The sequence below is a fragment of the Centroberyx affinis genome, unplaced genomic scaffold (assembly GCF_046629955.1).
Source record: "Centroberyx affinis isolate AG114_WGS23_722 - 3 ecotype Tasmania unplaced genomic scaffold, CSIRO-AGI_Caff_v1 ptg000641l_1, whole genome shotgun sequence".
Taxonomy (NCBI): domain Eukaryota; kingdom Metazoa; phylum Chordata; class Actinopteri; order Beryciformes; family Berycidae; genus Centroberyx; species Centroberyx affinis.
The window spans coordinates 237,501-256,126 of record NW_027279267.1 but is presented as its reverse complement, the minus strand read 5'-3'; the positions used below and the strand labels follow the sequence as shown (position 1 = coordinate 256,126).

General features: G+C 40.5%; 1 protein-coding gene and 1 long non-coding RNA gene across 2 annotated transcripts in view; one reads left to right on the top strand and one right to left on the bottom strand.

Annotated features, from left to right (window-relative positions):
* Positions 1 to 18,626, top strand: part of camsap2a (calmodulin regulated spectrin-associated protein family, member 2a) — an 82,921-nt gene that overhangs the window by 23,817 nt on the left and 40,478 nt on the right. The window contains exons 3-4 of the mRNA XM_071518887.1: positions 9,416 to 9,577; positions 13,843 to 13,926. Of these exons, the coding sequence (XP_071374988.1) occupies positions 9,416 to 9,577; positions 13,843 to 13,926 (246 nt within the window). The remainder of the gene's footprint in view (positions 1 to 9,415; positions 9,578 to 13,842; positions 13,927 to 18,626) is intronic.
* The window catches only part of LOC139643670 (uncharacterized), a 2,299-nt gene continuing 1,882 nt past the window's right edge, over positions 18,210 to 18,626 (bottom strand). The window contains exon 3 of the long non-coding RNA XR_011695099.1: positions 18,210 to 18,626. This exon is cut by the window's right edge and continues 67 nt beyond it. This is a non-coding gene — a long non-coding RNA (uncharacterized lncRNA).

Genomic DNA, 18,626 nt, shown 5'->3' with positions numbered 1-18,626 from the left:
GTTACTTTGTGAACATAGCCTCTATAGTTCAGGCCTCCACAAGCAGCTCGCAGCTCTGACAATAGAGATTTCAGTTCATTTACAACAAACACTCAAGGAGGAGGTGAAGTACATCACCCACTGTCCTTTGTAAGTCGGTTCGTATTTGCACTTCTTTTGTGCTCCGTTAAATCGGGCTTCAACGGTGGATTTTCTTCTCTCCGTTTCACCAAAGGAGGCGTGTTGGAGATGAACAGCGCTTGCCTGTCTCCCCGGGTGGAAACACAGAGCGCCAGCAGCATAGCAGGGCAATAAAAACAGGATATTGACCATGAAGGAACATCTTCTTACCTCCTGAGAAATCAATACCAGATTTATGGACACAATCAGCTTAGATGAGAAAGCAAAAAAGTGTGTGAGTGTTGTGTATCTGTGTGAGCGTGTGCATGTGTTTATGCATGTGTCTGCTGAGAAGGCAAGAGTAGGAGGTAATAGATAGCTGCTTGTGATAAAGGCACAGTTTCATTGTGAATGCAGTTACTTAAAGGTTTGAGAAACAGGCTTGTGATCGGAAAGTCACCAATTTGAATCCTGGGGAAATCTGGGTGGAGTGAATTAACCACACATTTCCCCTCAACCAAGTGTCTAGATGCCTTTGAGCAAGGCATTTAATCCCTAACCATGAAGCCACACTATGAGCAGGCAGCCGCACCGCCTTCATTCGTTTTCAATGAGAAGCAGGGCATGATGGGATAGCTGGTGGTGTGGGGCAAGCAGGCGACACAGTGGGAAAGGTTGAAGTCAGTGAACTTTAACCCCCGAGATGGCAGAAAATCACGGCGCGGTAACCAATCAGATTTGAGCAAAAGATCCGCCGTGCAAATTTTCCCCCTTGCCAAATATTAGTTCCTAGTTCCACATTCCCATTTTTATTTATCTGTTTATCTATGTATTTATTTTGTGTTTTATGTATTGTATGTATCTTGTGTATGGTCTTGTGTATGGTACCTTTTTGACAAGGTAATAAATGATTGAATCTTGAATCTGAAACATGGAGGAGAAGATAATAATCACTGATAAACGGCGGCAGGAACAACAACGATTTTCCTCTGTTGATCCATGGCAGAGAATAATACAAAAAAGTACTCTTACCTTTGTTTTATACTTAGTGCGATCCCATCAAAAGTCAAGTGGAAGCGCATGTGATACACCCACAAGTGGCTGATTCTCGGAGGCAGCGATGCCTGGCGGTCTTTGCTGCTTTCTGTCTGTCGTGGCCTTAATTGCTCCAGTGAAGCTGCTCAGTGACCAGCAGCAGAAGACTGAGGTTGCACTGGGCATCTCTGAGGTAGGGAAGTGTGCGACTGTATGAATATGAAGCAGAGTGATGCTGAAAGAAAGCATATTGTGCTCAGCAAACCTTTCCGCAGCAAATAAAGGTTAAAAAACAGGATGCCATGGGTTATTCAGAGAGGAAACAGTCTTATTGTAGATGACAGACGGGCCTACTCTAATGAGAAAGGCTAACCTTTTCTTCAGGCAATGAAGAATCTACCTCTCCCCTCCTCCCCCACCTCCGCCCCCCCACCCACCCTGCTGCCGCTCTGCATCCATCCAGCTTCTTCCTCTCTCTAGCTTTGATCTGACATTTGCACATGGTCAAGTCACCCTTAATGTCCATTTGCCTGTGGCTTACACACTACAGCAACGTTCATTCAGTACTAATCCAGTTCTCAGTACAGTATATCTATTTTTGATTCATGGACTTTGAAGTGGAGAAGACCTTTGAGGAACAGGATTTTCCACATTTGTTCAAAAGGAATGACTCAGTTGAGTCTATTTTGTTGCATCAAGCCATTGTCATCCACTTCCGATATGATGGATATGATGCAGTTTGTTAGACTCCAGACTTGTTGTACAATTGGTCAATACTACACTGGTTGTCTATGGGAAGACATAGGCTGCATGTTTGTAGCGTATGTTCACCTGCTCATTATGCGCTGTTGTTGATTTATGTGCTTTTGAAGCTTTATTAAATTTTGGACGTTGCACAAGTAAGGTGCTTTGAATCCCTTTATTTTGTCTATGGGAAGCCCATAACATAATTTGATTCTAAATTCAACATTTTGAATGGTTCCGCAAAAGTGTGCATGAATGCCTTGTTGTTATTATTAGTATTAGTATAAGTGTTTGTGTTAGTATTAGTATCACTGGTGAGTTTTAGTGTCTCATGATCTAAATGCTATTTTAGATGCCCTGCCAAGAATCAAGTCCAAACTCTGAATAATGTTTTTGGCATGAAAGTGGTTATGAAAGTGGCTGTCAGATATTGTATATCCATACAAAATCTCAGCTATCGGCACCTCTAGTCCAAAATGTATCGGTATCAGAAACCCATATTAGTCGAACCTTAGTCTGGTAGTTGCCACCTGTGCTCTAACTGGTGCAATCAAGGTGACTTGTGGGTCTTTGGTCAACAGTAGCGACGTCTCTGCACTGTGTAAACACAAGTCAGCAGCCTGAGTGCTGCTGTAACAGCCTTGAACCTGGTCTCAGGTCAGACAGAGTCATACATGCATAGAGTCTACCCATAGAAGCTTTATGAGTTCTCCAGTACCAAGCTGTTTCTGTCTGCTCAGTATGTGGCAGTGCTAGCCTAGGGCTGCACAGCTAATCAATAAAAAGATCAAAATCAAACTTCTTCTTACTATGGCAATGTTCAAACTGCACAAGGCAGCTATGTTTTTTGTTTTTTTTTTTCTAGGAGGGAAAGGAATTTCAGAAAGCCTCTTGAACAACAAACTGGTGCTGGTTGAATCCATGGCCTAAAATTGTAAGTGTCTTGTCAGAGAAAGTCTTAAATTTTATTCAAACTGAGCAAAACCTAATTGTTGGCATCTCATCTTCTATTCTATTCTATTTTTAAATGCTGATTTAAAAACAGTGAGCAAAAATATGCGATATATTTTCTTTTTTTTTTTTTTTTACATTTTCACCTTTATTAGAGAGTTTTAAAGTTGAAAACAAGACAGGAAAAACTGGGAGAGAGAGGGATGACATGCGACAAAGGTCCTGGGCCAGATTCAAACCGCGTTTACATTGTACGCTCCTTAAACCACTGAGCCACCAGGCCGCCCACAATATATCTTCTTCAATAAAAACATGACAGTTGGTGGTTTCATCCAAAGTGCCTTGCTTTCAGTGCATATATTTGTAACAAGTGCGGTCCCAGTGTGAAACAAACCCCTAACCCTGGAAATAGCATGTCGCCCGACACTGGCCTCTTCCTCCTACACAATGACTCATTGGTGTCATCCAATATGATTAGAGACTGCGGCTCTGTGCTCCAGTAAACAAGATTAGTCCTCCTTATTGTCATTTTGCCTCAGCAGACCACAGCGGATCCAAATCAATATCCTTGAATTGCTTGGCAGGGAGGGGGAGAGGAGGGGAAAGAGACCTTTGAGGAATGAAGCTGGTCCCTGGGCCTTTTAGATGAGTCCTGCATGGAGTTTATCGTTTTGTGGCGGAAAAGGAGGGCTAATGTGTCACTGTAGTGTGTTGACAGATAATGTATGTGTGTGTGTGTGTGTGTGTGTGTGTGTGTGTGTGTGTGTGTGTGTATGTATACATGTCTCAGGGCTAATGTGGTATTGCCACAATGTTTGGACAGGCTAAATGAAGGGCGATAGGAAACAGCTCGGCAGTATGTTATTAAACGGGGTTGCTTTGCCAGATCGGAGACGATAGAAATTATGCAGTGTGTTAATGTGTCACGCAGCAAATTCAGCTACTCTTAAAGGCCGATGGATGTTATAAAAAATAAGTGTTTACTGGTAAATACGAACCAACACACTTCTGCAGAACATCAGGGTTATCACTGAGGAATGATTTCAATGTTGGGACTCTGCTTTAGCTCTCATATAGCCCAGGATGTTTTTTTTGCTATGTAGCCTGTACACCTGTTTTAGACCAAGCAGTAAATACATTATTAGATAGTTAAACATGAGTCCATATATAATAAGTTAAGATATATATATATATCTACTAAACTTTCACCTTTAAACTCTGTGTAGTCTAAATTTAGCCTAGACGGTTATAAACCATGTCTTTTAAACTGCTAATCAACTCCAAATTGCACATGACATTGGACATTGGACATGACAGATTGGACATGACAGACATTGGATCTTAAATACCTTCCCCAAATAGCCAGTTCAGTCAAAATGGCCACCTTAGTGGACTTATGCTGCATTTCAGAGATGTCTGAAAGTCAGAAATTCAGACTTTCTATGAGGAAAAATGCAATGAAATGGCCCTTGAAGTCAGAATTCTGACTAGGAAACTCTGTAAAGATTTATTTATAATCCTCACTACATTTGATTTTCAGCATTACATGACCTTAAATCTATCAAAACACCTGTGTGGTGAATAGCTAAACATAAAATTACACCTGCAGTTGCTAACATTCTATGCTAACTAGCTAGCTACCAGATATCATTAAAGGAATAGTTCACCCAGAAATGAAAATTCTGTCATCATCTACTCACCCTCATGCCAGTTGAAACACAGGTGAAGTTTGTCCATATAACACACAGGGAGGTTGCCAGCACAACTCCATAGCAGCCTTCTCCAAAACAACTGAAGTCAGTGGGGACCAGTTCTTCAGAGTTCCAAAAAGACCTACAGTATATTTACACCATCATTTAGTGCAAATCTTAACTACAGCTGACTGATTTACAAATAATAATGGTGTGTAGGTCTTTCTATTCACAGTGTGATTGTTTGGCTGTTTTTGTTTTGGAACTCTAAAGAACAGGTCCCCATTGACTTCAGTTGTTTTGGAGAAGGCTGCTACCAAGTTGTGCTGGCAACCTCCCTGTGTGTTATATGGACTAACAAATTTCACCTGTGTTTCATTTGGCATGAGGGTGAGTAGATGATGGCAGAATTTTCATTTTTGGGTGAACTATTCCTTTAACATAACATTAGCTGTTGCTTGGGGAACTGTATTTTATTTTGGGAAAAGGAAATCTCACAGGTGTCCATCCCTGTTTTTTTTCCAAGCTGGACTACTAGAGCACCCAGAGCACATAATTACGACCTACCAACTGGGAATTTCAGACTTGAAATGTCAGTGAAATGTCAAAAATCAGTGTCTAGAAGTCCTTGGTTGTAAGGCAAGGTAGCAACAGTTTTGTGTTTCTTCAAAGGCAGAATCACAAAGGAAATACATATGACTGCATACATTTGTAGTATTGATGGTCCCAGAAGGAATCGAACATGTAACCCTGGCGGTGTTATAGTGCCACGCACACTGCACTGAGCTACACAGGCCCAGCAATTTCTAATCTTCAACATTAAACGATGAATTGCATGTCAGTTAGAGAGCTCTAAAAACAACTTCACTCTCAACACAAAACCCTGCAGTGATATCTTTTGTCCCTCGGTGGTCTCCTTCGGTACATCGCACCACTGTGGCTCGTCTGGGGGGCCTCTTTAAGTTTGTGGCTGATTAATTGGGTTAGCTCATGGAAAAGCTGAAGCACAAGTATAAATATTTGGAAGTCTGATTCCTGGGGAAGTGTGTAGTGGATCGACAGGACAGTATAGACTAAAGATGGGAGCCAAGAGCTGGAATACAGATTACAGGGTTTCCACAGGCTTCACATATCCATGTCCATGTCATTATGGTGCTGTAAAGACAGTGTTTCTTCTATCAGTTAGTCGTTTTACATTTACATTTAGCTGACATTCTTATCCGGGGCAATTTACAATGATTGAGTATGTGAGGGATTCAGTGTGTCTTGCTCAAACCGGGTGTTCACATTGCGAGCTACATGGTTGATGGGTCACTCTGTTCTGACTGATTGTAGCCGGTTTGAGAAGCTCCGATTGCATCTGTGTAGTGATCTGCAGATAGAAAGGTTTGATCTTGGAAAATAATCTGTGTATTTATGCAAATCATGTATTTGTACATGCCTTTCATAACCTTTGATTTTGAATTTGATGAGTTAATTAGGGACTAGGGTTGGAAATTAGCAGTAGCTACAAACTCCCTGTACACACATCTTTTATATTTCAATTGTGAAGTGTAATTATGTTAACTGCACTGTCCCTATCAAATAAACTACTAAATACATAAATAAAATAACAAAACTAGAAAGCAAGGGCTAATCAGATAGTATTTCAGAGATTACCATCGACCCAGTGATGAATGCAACTGTTCTCCAAGCATCGTTTTTGAGACGATTATTCCTGTAGCCTATCAAATGAAATCTGTAGAGAACTGGGACATTTTCGATGGCTGTAATCAACCTCTTGATTACAATCAGCCTCACCTGCCAGACGGAGCCATTGTTCATGAAAAGAAATCACATCGGTTGGGAAAAACAAGGAGATGCGGAAAATTGATTGGCTGTTGATGTCCAACGACTGTGAAAAAGTTCAGCCATGGCCAACAAGTTTGTTGAGTGTCCACTTATCGGCCAAATCTAGAAATTAATAGACTTGAATGCATGGAAAGATACTTCAATGACACACATGGCTGTTGCAGGTATCAAACCTGTAATCTTCTGGTTACATGACAGTCTCCCTAACCGCCTTTCCACCCTGCTGCACCCTCTGGAAAGCCATGTAATCCTGACATACTTTCATCCAGTTGACTCTGTGACTTCATGGCTACAAATACATGAACACACACAAACATTAACCTTCACTTATCCAGTGAAAGTTGACTGAAGGAGAAGTGCCTCGCTCAAAGAGAGAGAGAGAGAGACTTCCTCACTTACACCCAGCAGTCGCTTTAGTTGAAGAGCAGATGAAAGGGATTCTTCCAAGAAAGTGCATCGTCCCACATGCTGCTTGTTAATGGATTCACAAAAACAGGTGTGAAGTGGATCACATGTTCCTCCGACAGTTATGAAATTTATGAATGATCGAGTACCACAAAAAAACTGATTTCAGCTAATCCCATGAAGTTAATCCCAAAATAGACAGAAATGGGATAGCAAATGTTTCACTTTTGGCAGTCTCATTTCAGTAACTAATGATTTTTATCAACCAAGGCTCAAAATCTTAATAGCTTTTATCTTAGAGTTTCATTCTAAAAACAGATATCCATCCATTTGAAAAAGACAGACAGACAGTAGTAACCATTGTAGAAATGCATTTATCTTGCATTACTACCACAGATGATTCTTTCTTTAATGTATACAGCAGAAACATTTTAGTATATTGCAGCATAAAACTGGTTACCACCTATTTCCTTGTAACTTTGGATGGATGAGAAGACAGTGAAACTTGATATTTCCAAACAGTTCCTCTTGGGAACGGAGCCAAAGTGCAGAAGTAGTTATTCAACATGCTGTAAAAAGTGGGACTTCTCCAATGACTACAGCTGCGATTGATCGCACAGAACAGAAGTGAATCAAACAAGGTAGTATTTAAAGGAAAATTGGGTCAACAAAATGATCCCACTCCTACAAAACGGACCCTCTATATTATAGCAACATTGTATGATGAACTTCAGGTAGTGATATTTTTTCCCAAACTGGATATATAATTGTGGCATTCAGGAATAGGACTCTCCATATATTGATAATGATGAGCAGAGCAGCATATAACAGACACAGATTCAGTTAATTGGACTGTGTTGTCAGGAAGACATCTAACTCAAGCTTCCTATATGAGCGATCAGTCGCTGTGAGCAAACTGGGTCGTGCAACCAGGGACGGACGCACTTGTTTCCAGGGCAACAGCCACGAGGGAGCGGCCGGCTGGAGACAGGAGAGTTTCAGATGTACAGTGGAGGAGGATTTGGATTTGTAGTCCACGCTTCAACTCCAATCCCATAAATCACTCCCTGTTCAGCGCCTTGTTGCTCACTCCCTCGCCGGTGCCTGGTTCTCTGCCAGAAATGCCCGTCATCTAGTGTTGTACTGAATCTTAAATTGTGTTTTTCCTTTATCTTTTCCATTATACCAGCCGCACCGGAAAGTGAATGAGTAACGCTGTGTACTGTATGAATGTGAAGCAGGTTGATGCTGGAGAACAGCAAGTGCGCCCTGTTGACTTTCCCTTGATCAGCAAAGGTTAAAATAAAACAAAAACACTTTCACTTGCATCCTATGCAAATCAACTTGTTTCAAGGCCTTGTATGGAGTGACATTTTCTTTATACTAGTCGATCATCATCTGCCTTATTTTCAAAATATCGACACTTACATGAAAAGTCTTGTAGCAAGTGCAACTCCACTGGCAGATTTTCTATTTCTATTAAGGAAATCAAAACTTAAAGACTCAATACTAGACTAAACGCCTTATTAAGATGGGCATTTTTACAGGGTTGTCACTCTTGTCGTTTGGCCCTTGTCAACAGGTTTTAAGACTCAGTACAGATATAGTTTTCTGCAGCCTCTCTCACTCCCTTCTCATTGGCTTGTTCATGTCTCCTTACAGATCTCAGTGGACTTGACAGGACTTTGTAAAATGGCTTCGTCTGCGATCGCTTAGATGCAGAGTTTGCCATTTTCTATCCATCTGTGTCATCTTTCCTGATGCTGTTAGTGCATCAGATTTTCTTGTGGTTCTACAGAGCTCAATCTCTTACTGAGATTAAAACACAGTCAAAGTCAAAGTCAGAGATTAAATTCCTCCTTGAGCAAAGTGGTGTGTCAATTTTCTTTTTCTATTTTGTGATGAAAACATGTATTTTTCTTATTGAATTTTCAAAAAGATATTGAACATAAACGTGACAATATGTTGTACAACAAAACAAGGTATTACAGTTATGAATTGTCCATATACTGTAAGTAATGTATGCTTGCAGTGCACACTTATCCACTTAACCCACTCCCCTCCCCTTCAGACATGCAAACACACACACACACACACACACACACACATATACATATACACCAGCATCTAGACAGTAGGGACATGGAGCTGCTTGACGGGATAAGTCTGCTAAGGGATAGGTATGAGAGTTTTTTTGTGAAATAAGTAAATAGGTGTGTCACTTTTTAGATACAAGTTTCCAACATATATGTAGCACATTGTTGCTACAATGTCAAGGAAAAAAACATTTCTACCATTTCTCCCTTGCTCTTCTTTCTTCATCTGGCACTTTTCTATCATACACCATTATTCCAGGGAATGTGAGTTACATGTGTGGTCAGGGTGCTGTGACTTTAACCCAGTTGCTTTTAATGTTAGTGATCCAGAAATTTGAGTTTATTCTACTGCTGAACTTGTTGTTAGTCTCTTGGGTTGAGAACGTTGGCTAAAATGCCTAAAATATAAAATGTAAATGAAAGGAGAAAGGGAACAGACGGAGGAACCACAGAGGAACATCTGCCGATATTCATCTCACCAACCTCCTCAGAGAAACCAATCCTCACCCTGTAATTCTTTCTCTGTCCCGTTTGGTCTCTCAGAGCGCCCATCTGGCCATGATCGACACGCTGATGATGGCGTACACGGTGGAGACGGTGAGCGTGGAGAAGGTGATGGCCTGCATACGCCAGTACTCGCCCCACGACCCCGAGGTGGAAACGCCATACGACACGGAGGACGCCGTCACCACCTGGATCAACAAGGTGGGTAACGTGTGTGTGTGTGTGTGTGTGTGTGTGTGTCTGTGTGCATGGTTTATGTTTTTTACAAGAAGTTACAGGACACATGGGTGTGTTTGTCACATTGGACAGAGGCACGCTGAGGAAGCGTCTGTGTGGCAATAAAAGAACAAAATAATGGGAGTGTTGTCCTGGATCTTTCTTTATCATTGTTTTTTGTAAGAACATGAGCAACAACAAGGACATTGCAAGCAGCTGTCTGTCTGTGATGTTGTTTCACAATACTGCTAGTCACTGCTGGCACAAATGAAGGGTTTCCTTTTAAAATGCTATATATAGCCATTTTAGAACAAGCATGTAATTAGTGATTTTATTTTTATTTACCTTTATTTATTCAGGGTGGTCAATTGAGAGCAGGTGCCTTTTACAATGATGCCCTGATACAATACAGACACAATAATAATAATGATAATGATAATAATAATAATGAGAAGAAGAAGAAGAAGAAGAAGAAGAAAAAAGACATCAATGAAATCAAATCAATGAATAAGACCACACCAAACCGAACTAAACTCAAAGTAATGTGGCAGTTTGGCTCATAGAGTCTTTATAGCTGTGTCCTGCAATGACACAGTGAGGTTTGTTGAAATTTTTGGGACCGACCGACTGACAGCATGACTTATACCAGCTGCAGGTCGCAGCTAAAGAAGTCTGCCTACACAGTCAGTATTTCAAAAGCACACTTGTTTCTATGCTTAAAAACATAACTATTCTGGAAGCAAAGGTCATACGATGACTCAAAACGTTATTGGTAAACCATATTGTGCTTTCCTTTCGTACCAACAATCATTTTGTAATTGTAGGTATCAGGTTTTTTCTTCATATGAAAATTTATGTACATTTACAAGCACAGATACAACTACAAGGACATATTGCAAGCTACTAGCTCATTAGGCTTGTATCACAGTTAGGGTTGAGACAATAACCGGTATTACTATATATTGCGGTAAAAAACAATAACAGTTATGGCACCGCCCCCTAAACCGCGATAACCGCCGACTTGTTGGGAGGCTGACTAACAAACACAAAAAGTCTGTTTTTTACATAAACATTTTACATATCTTCTCCAGTCTTACATAAAAACAAAGAGTAATGTCTTGTGATTGATATGATAAACAATTTTTTTCAGCAATTGAAGCATATTGCAGTACTGTTTTTAAGGTTTTCATCCTATTAATAATTATCAGAATAATATTGTATATCGAGATAATTTTGGCCAAGATAATCCTACAATGAAATTTCTGCACAGGCCCAATCACAGTATCCTTAAATAATGTTAGCTAGTCTCAGCAGCAGGCACGCGTACTGTAGACATGAGGATGTTAGATGCTCTTTCTCAGTATTCGGCACTGTCAGACAGTAAGGTCTCGTCTCATCCAGAGAGCTGGGACTCTGAACTTCACAGGTGAGGTAACAGGATATTTTAGTCAAAAGCACTGACCCAGATACAGCCAAATATGCTGCATGTGCATGCTTTTGTCTCCAAGCCCTGGGGACAAACTATATGCCGTACACAGGTTAACTGACTCACTGCAATGAGAAGCTCCCTGTGGAGTATACTGGAGGTGGGATGGTCCAACTTGGGCCTTTAAAACCATCCCAATCGACTGGTATTGATACTCGGTATGCTGTGTGTTTACATGTGTCATCGGCAGTTACTTAACGTGTATTTTACAAGTGAATGGAACAATGTGGAAGTAGGAAATGTGAGAAGACAGTGAAGTAACATGAGGCCATTATGGTTTATTCTTTGTTGTTGGTGTCATTTAACATTATCCATATCTCGCATGCTGTAGAGTGTCACATGTAAGCAGCAGTTAGCTGTAGGAGTGGTCAGGTGGTTTGAGAGACAGTGACCTGTAACCAGAAGACCACTGGTTTGATCCCCCACAGCAGCCAGTGTGGCCAACCTTATCAAAGGCTGTTTGAGCAAGGCACCGAGCCCCTGCCTGGCCCTGACCTCTGACCTCTCTGGTGAAACGCACACACGTAGGGTTCGACTGATATGGCTTTTCGAAGGCAGATACTGATATTTTTGTAGTGAAGCTGCCGGAGCTTTGTCTATATCTTTACATTTGTCCAGTTCCATACCAAAAGATTACAAGTATTCAGTGGAAAAGCCTCTGAAACAGCATCTAGACCATCATGGGACACTAAAGCTCTCCACTGAAACCCAGACTAATGAATTTATTTTAGGGTGAGCAGCTCTTTAAGGCAGGAGGACCCACCACACCTATCCAAAGGCAGGGAAACTCTGGGATACAATTGCTACCTAAGAATGAATTTGCAAAAAACATTCTTGAACAATTAAATGAATAAATTAAATGTGCAAGGAAATAACATTTAACAGCTTTACAGACTGTTTTTACGTAGCTGTGATCAGGGAGGAACCTCCGTCATACTGACAATGGACCACATGACTGACTGATATCTGATATTTAATGATAAGAGGCCAATATCGGCCCGATATATCAGCAAACCGATATAACAGTCAAATCCTACATACATGTATTTGAGCCTCAGAGGGAGATGCGAGGAAACAAATTCCTAATTAAAGCAGCAAAGTGACCTAATGCATTAAACTATGAACCTATGTAATTTTCCTAAGTGTTTTTTATATGTGTGTGTTATGTGTAAGGAAGAGATGAAGTACAAGTGGCTATCTAACCGAGGGCCTGTGCTTTATGTGCAGCTGGCTCTGGCGTGTGTGTGTGTGTGTGTGTGTGTGTGTGTGTGTGTGTGTGTGTGTCTGTGTGTGTGTGTGTGTGTGTGTGTGTGACAGCGGAGAGGGTGTGTCCGTGCCACTGAGTGTTGTGCCAGTGTGGAGCGTTTGGCCCCGCCCCCTCCATACAGTACAACAGGGCCCAGTCTGTTTACATTCTTCTGGTAGGAACACTGGGCTGCTGCCAACTCTGAGCTTTACACACACACACACACACACACACACACCTACACACACACACACACACACACACACACACACCTAACAGGAGTTGTGGAGTCCCTGTGGCAGACATATGGCTCTCTATGGGAGTCTTCTTCTGTTCAAAAGCTCCAACAGTCTCCAGCTTTACAAATGATTCCTGCTTTAACACAGAATGAAACTGGTCAAGGAGTTGATATAGGTTTCCAGAAAGTTCAGGATTTGATTTGATTTGATTTGATTTGATTTGAGACTCGATTAGAAATTTGGGTAACACTTTACAATAAGGGTACATTAATTAATGCCTAATAAGCATTAACTAACCCTTAATTAACAGTTAACGAATGTGTCTGGTAATCATTTATTAATGGTTTTCATGTTAACTAAGGTATTAATTTATACATTATTTAAGTCATCTTCATATACTATTAAATAATGTATAAATGAATACTTTAGTTAACATGAACACCATTAGTAAATTATTACCAGACACATCAGTTAACTGTTAATTAAGTGTTAGTTAATGCTTATTAAGTATTAGCTAACACTTAATTAATGTACCCTTATTGTAAAGTGTTACCGAAATTTGATTTTAATTTGATATTTGATTGATTTGATTTGATTTGATTTGATTCGACTTGATTTGATTCGACTTTGATCAGGAACAAAATGATTATATTGTGTCTTTTGTTGTCAAGTTATTGTTATTTTGTCTTCCATCAAGAACCATGATGTAAATAAGTGTTTAAAATAACACTTTCTTGTGCTATTTTCTGAGGTCAAATACTAATTTTTTTCTCATGGATTTGGGAAATAGAAAAAACATTATTTAAAAAAAAAAAAACACACAAGAAAATAATTTTGTTCCTCAACCTAATAAGTGTGATGGATGATCGTGGTCACAATATCTAGAAAATATTTTGTAATTATTATTCATCCGTAACAGCAGCAGAAGTTAAATGCATGCAGCCCTAAGTTAAATTGAATATTTCAATATTGCCAATATGCTAATATTCCTCTGTTATTAATTGTGGAAACCAAAATTGCAATATCCACTTTAAACAATGAATTGTGCAGCCGTACTTTATCTGTGGCAGACAAAAAGCTATTACATATTCACCAGAGCTTTCTCTTCAATTACAGTGGGAGAGACCATATTAATGTGAAATCTGAGAGTATTACTCCATGTGTGAGAGCAATATGAGTTGAGGATGAACTGAATATTATTTATTGTCTACTGAGTGCTGCTGCTGGCTTGGAAGTGTAAAAGCTGTATATATAATCTGTTTTTTCCTGCCTCATTCAGGTGAACGAGTATCTGAAAGACGTGGTGGCTCAGGAGCAGAGGAAGAAGGAGACACAGAGCGCCGAGCCTGCTGGGAGTCCTCGGGTGGGTGCTCCTCCCTCTCTCTCTCTCTCTCTCTCTCTCTCTCTCTCTCTCCCTGTCTCTTTTTGATGTCTTTTTCTGCCTGTCCTCTTCTTCTCTTCTCCTCAGCTCCACCCTCCTCTTCTCTCCTGCTGTTTTCCCTCCCTGCTGTGTCATGTTCTCTTTTTACCTAGACTCCTATAACCTTTCTCCTCCTTTCTTCTCTGCTCTCTTCTCTCCTCTCCTCCTCTCCTTCTTTCATCTCCTCTCTCCTTTCCTTTCTTTCTTCCCCACCCACATCTCCTCTTCTCTTCTCTCTTATCCCCTCTCCTCCTCTGCTCATCTTTCTCTCTCCTCTCGTGTCTCCTCTCATTTACTTTCTATCCTCTCCTCCCCTCTCCTCCTCTGTCCTTTTTTATCCTCTCTTCCCCCTTCCCCCCTTCCCCCCTTCCCTCCTTACTCCTAATTTCTCTTCTCTTCTCTTCTCTTCTCTTCTCTTCTCTTCTCTTCTCTTCTCTTCTCTTCTCTCCTTTCCTCTCCTTTCTCTCTTTTCCTCTCCTCTCATCCCCTCTCCTTTCCTTTCTCCTCCTCTGCTGTCCTCTTTTTCTCTCTTCTCCTTTCCTTTCGCTCCTCTCCTTTTCTCCTCTGTCCTCTCCTCTCTCTCTCTTCTCTTTGTCTCTCCTCTTTTTCTTTGCCTCTCCTCTCCCCTCATTTGTTTCTCCTTCTGTCTATTTTTGTCTCATCTCCTTTCTGTCCTTACCTCTCCTTTTCCTCTATTCTTTCCTCTTCTCTCCCATCCGTTTTGTCTCCCTTCACTTCTCATCTCCTATCTTCTCCTCCTTTCTTTTCTCTCATCTCTTTTCTCTCATCTGTTCTCTCCTCTTTCATCCTCTCCTCTCCTCTCCTCCTCTCTCTAATCACACTTTAACACACAGACGTCAGTAATGTGACGGACAGTTTCGAACGAGTCAAGTGAAATCCTCGGCTCCACTTAACGGATTTAACAGCAGCTTCTGTTTTTGACTGACAGCTATTTGTCCCAGACCTCCGTGTCACTTGTCTATCTGACACCGGTTTCCTCGACAGACATTAAGCCATAAAAATAAAGCTGAGCATCGACTGAAATCTCCATTCAAACATATCTGAGCTGCAGACGAGGCTTAATCTGACACGGACGGAGTGCCAGGCCTCTTCATCAGCATCGTCTTCAAAACAAGTCAGGATTAAAGTTGTGGGGGTTTTTTTTGTCTTCGTTGGTGCCTTGAGCAGCAGACAAGTGATCTCCAGTCTGATCAGAGCAGCAGTCAGTTAGCAGTGTCAGCCTGCAGTCCACAGCTGTTATATAAATGACTGTAGTATCAGCAGTACTCTCTAATGCCATAAGACAGGCTGCTGTGGGCTGTGTGTGTGTGTGTGTGTGTGTGTGTGTTTTGCCCTGTATGTATTGTATCTGTGAGTAATTGGATGAATATTGTATATATTCTATACTTTTACACACTGCTTTGGCCCGTGTTTGATTGATGGTTGATCGATCCATTCATTCATTGACTGATTCATTCATTCATTCATTCATTCATTCATTGACTGATTCGTTCATTGACTGATTCATTGATCGATTGGGGAAAATAAATGAATAGAAATCTCACGGAAGAACACATTAAAGCTGTAGCCACATATTCTGATCCTTGTGTGTGTGCATGTGTGTGTGTGTGTGTGCGTGCGTGTGTGTCTCGGCTGTGTGTTCATAACCCCATCGGGACCTACCAGACAAGCTGAATTTGTATTATGGTCTGGCGGCGAGGGGCAGGGTTGGCGTGGCAACCACCACCCACCACCCTGACACAGCACAACTATCAGAGCAGAGGGAGGAGGAGGAGGAGGGGGAGGAAGGGCAGGATGATGTCACTCTCTCCTCCTCCTCCTCCTCCCCCCTCTGATCTCTATATCTCCATCGCTGAACAGAAAAAAAATGCATCTCGTCACGTACTGTTTTTCACTGACAGAATGGAGGAAAGCCTATTTTCTCAATGACCTTCATGTATTTTTGAAATGATGGAATGGGGTTTTAACAAGTTTCAAGGACCCCGGAAGTCACGAAACTCCCAGATTACCATGTCAAATTTTAATTTGAGTATGAAATAGAAACAGGAAAATTGCAGTTACGTGATTATTCCAGGACAGCAGCAATAGATTCTCCTCCCCTCGTCTCCTCGTTTATTCCTCTTTCCCAAGCATCCCGTCTTTGCTCCACTCTCATCTCTCCATCCTCTCATCCTCTCTTCCTCTCCATCCTTCTTGTCTCTATTTTCCTTTCCTCTCTTCCTTTCCATCCACAGAGAGTCAAAGGTTTTGTCAGGCAACACACCATGACACGACACCTTCAGTCCGCCTGCTCCATAGAGAGGCGTTATCGTTCGATTAGCTGCCCCCCAGGGGAAAATATCACCACCCTTCTGTGGTGTCCCGTGTGTGTTAGCCTGCAGAGAGTTGGAATGGAGCGCTGCAGTGTGTGTGTGTGTGTGTGTGTGTCCAGTGTGTGTGTGTATGTGTGTGTTTCCCATCCCAGTCCCAGGGCTGTGCAGCCTTCCACTGTGTTTGATGCTGATGTGACCAGTCAGTGTGCAGACGCGGCTCTGCATGCCTCAGCTATCCCACACACACACACACACACACACACACACACACACACACACACACACACACACACACACACATAGGGATACAGATAGGGTAGCCTACTAATTAGCTCAGGGAAAAGTTAAAGTAGTGCTAACCTGGGATTGGTGCAGCCTCCATAATCCTACCTTTAAGCATTAAAAGAGAATGCAAAAACTGATCTGTGATCAGTGGATGGACCTTAAGACTAGTTACCACTACTCAATAATCTGTTCCACTGACAGTGATGAAGACTGACAACACTCAATCCCTTAGATACACAGGCTAGTCTGCTGTTTGCTAACGCATTAGCACTGCTACCGGTTTGTCTTAAAGCCTGTTAGCCAATTGCAGTGGTGGAAAGTAACTAAGTACATTTACTCAAGTACAATTTTGAGGTACTTGTACTTTACTTGAGTATTTCCATTTTATGCTACTTTGTACTTATACTGCACTACAATTTAGAGGGGAATATTGTACTTTTTACTCCATTACATTTATTTCACAGCTGTAGTTACTAGTTACTTTTCAGATCAATATTTTATATTTAAAACATTTGATCATCTTTATAAAATAACTATAAAATAGCATTGTTATAGACTACCCAAAAGTATAGCTAAATTGTTAAGATTAGCTTCACGTTGACAACTTTAAAATGCTGCTTACATGTACATGTATGTCAATAAATCAGTATTAATATTCCAATAATTTATGAAAAATATAACTCTCCAAATGGGGACAGTTTGCATAATGAGTATGTTTACTTTGATACTCTAAGTACATTTTGCTGCCAATACTTATCTACTTTTACTTAAGTAAGATTTTGAATGCAGGACTTACTTGTAATGGAGTATCTTTACATTGTTGTATTGCTACTTTTACTTAAGTAAAAGATCTCAGTACTTCTTCCACCACTGGCCAATTGCTAATTTTAACAACTTTACAGCCAAATATGTAAAACTCAACATGGCTGACATCACTCCAGGCTAAAAGAAAATATAATATAAATATATAAGAAAATATAAAATAAATGTATCTGGTTCACCAACCATCTATAAATACATTATGGTAAAGAGATATTCCCATTCCCATATTGCCATCGTTGCTCATTGTTCCATGTTCAAATTAATGTATTAAGCTCTGAATGTAATCAGTTGGCCATTACATACACTCTAAAAAGTAATGCCTTTCTTTAACTTATAAAAAGTGAGGTAAGTGGTTGCATTGGACTTTTTGAGTTGAGTCAACTTCAAGGCTTTTTTAAGTAGAATGAACACTGTAACATTACTTAACATGAACCCAGTAAAATCAGGTTGAGTTAACTAATACTACTGATATTACTTAGTTAGATAAACTTAATTTTCTTGGTAAAGGTAACTCACTTGCACATGATATTGAACTTAATTAAAATGAGTACAGGTTACTTGTAGATAAAATGTAAAATAGTAAAATTAACCTAATCACACATGTGAATGAACTCCATTAAATTGAGTCCAGGCTACAACCTCTGGTGAATAAATTATGCTACATTCATTTCTCTAAAGGTTTTGTTGTTATAATTTCTATATCCCAAGCACTACGTTTTGATTAACTTTACATAAATAGACTTTCCTGTCAATAACAATTTCAAATTAAGAAGAACAAGATGGAAAGACAGATTTAAGATTATAACATTTATTTAACTCTTCACAACCCACTGTTTCAAAGGTTTCACTTCTAACAGTGCCATAGATTGCAAAACAGGCCATAACTGCTGAATTGCGCACACAATACTGTTGAATATCTACCTCATGAGGTAATGACAATGATGGTACAGAACACAGTTAACTCCATTTTCATTTAAGGCACATTAGAATGAACACAAAAGGAAAATGCCAAATGAAATTCTATTACATGAGTAACTTGCCAAAAGACAAATTTTTTTCAACACATGTAACACGCCAGTTTTGGTAGATACTTAAGTTCCAGGGCATAGGTAAGTCCAAAGAGAAGGCAGCATGCTTTTGACAGGTTGGTCAGACCTCTGACCACTGGATGACCTTCTTTGATGATGCCAATGGCATCGGGCT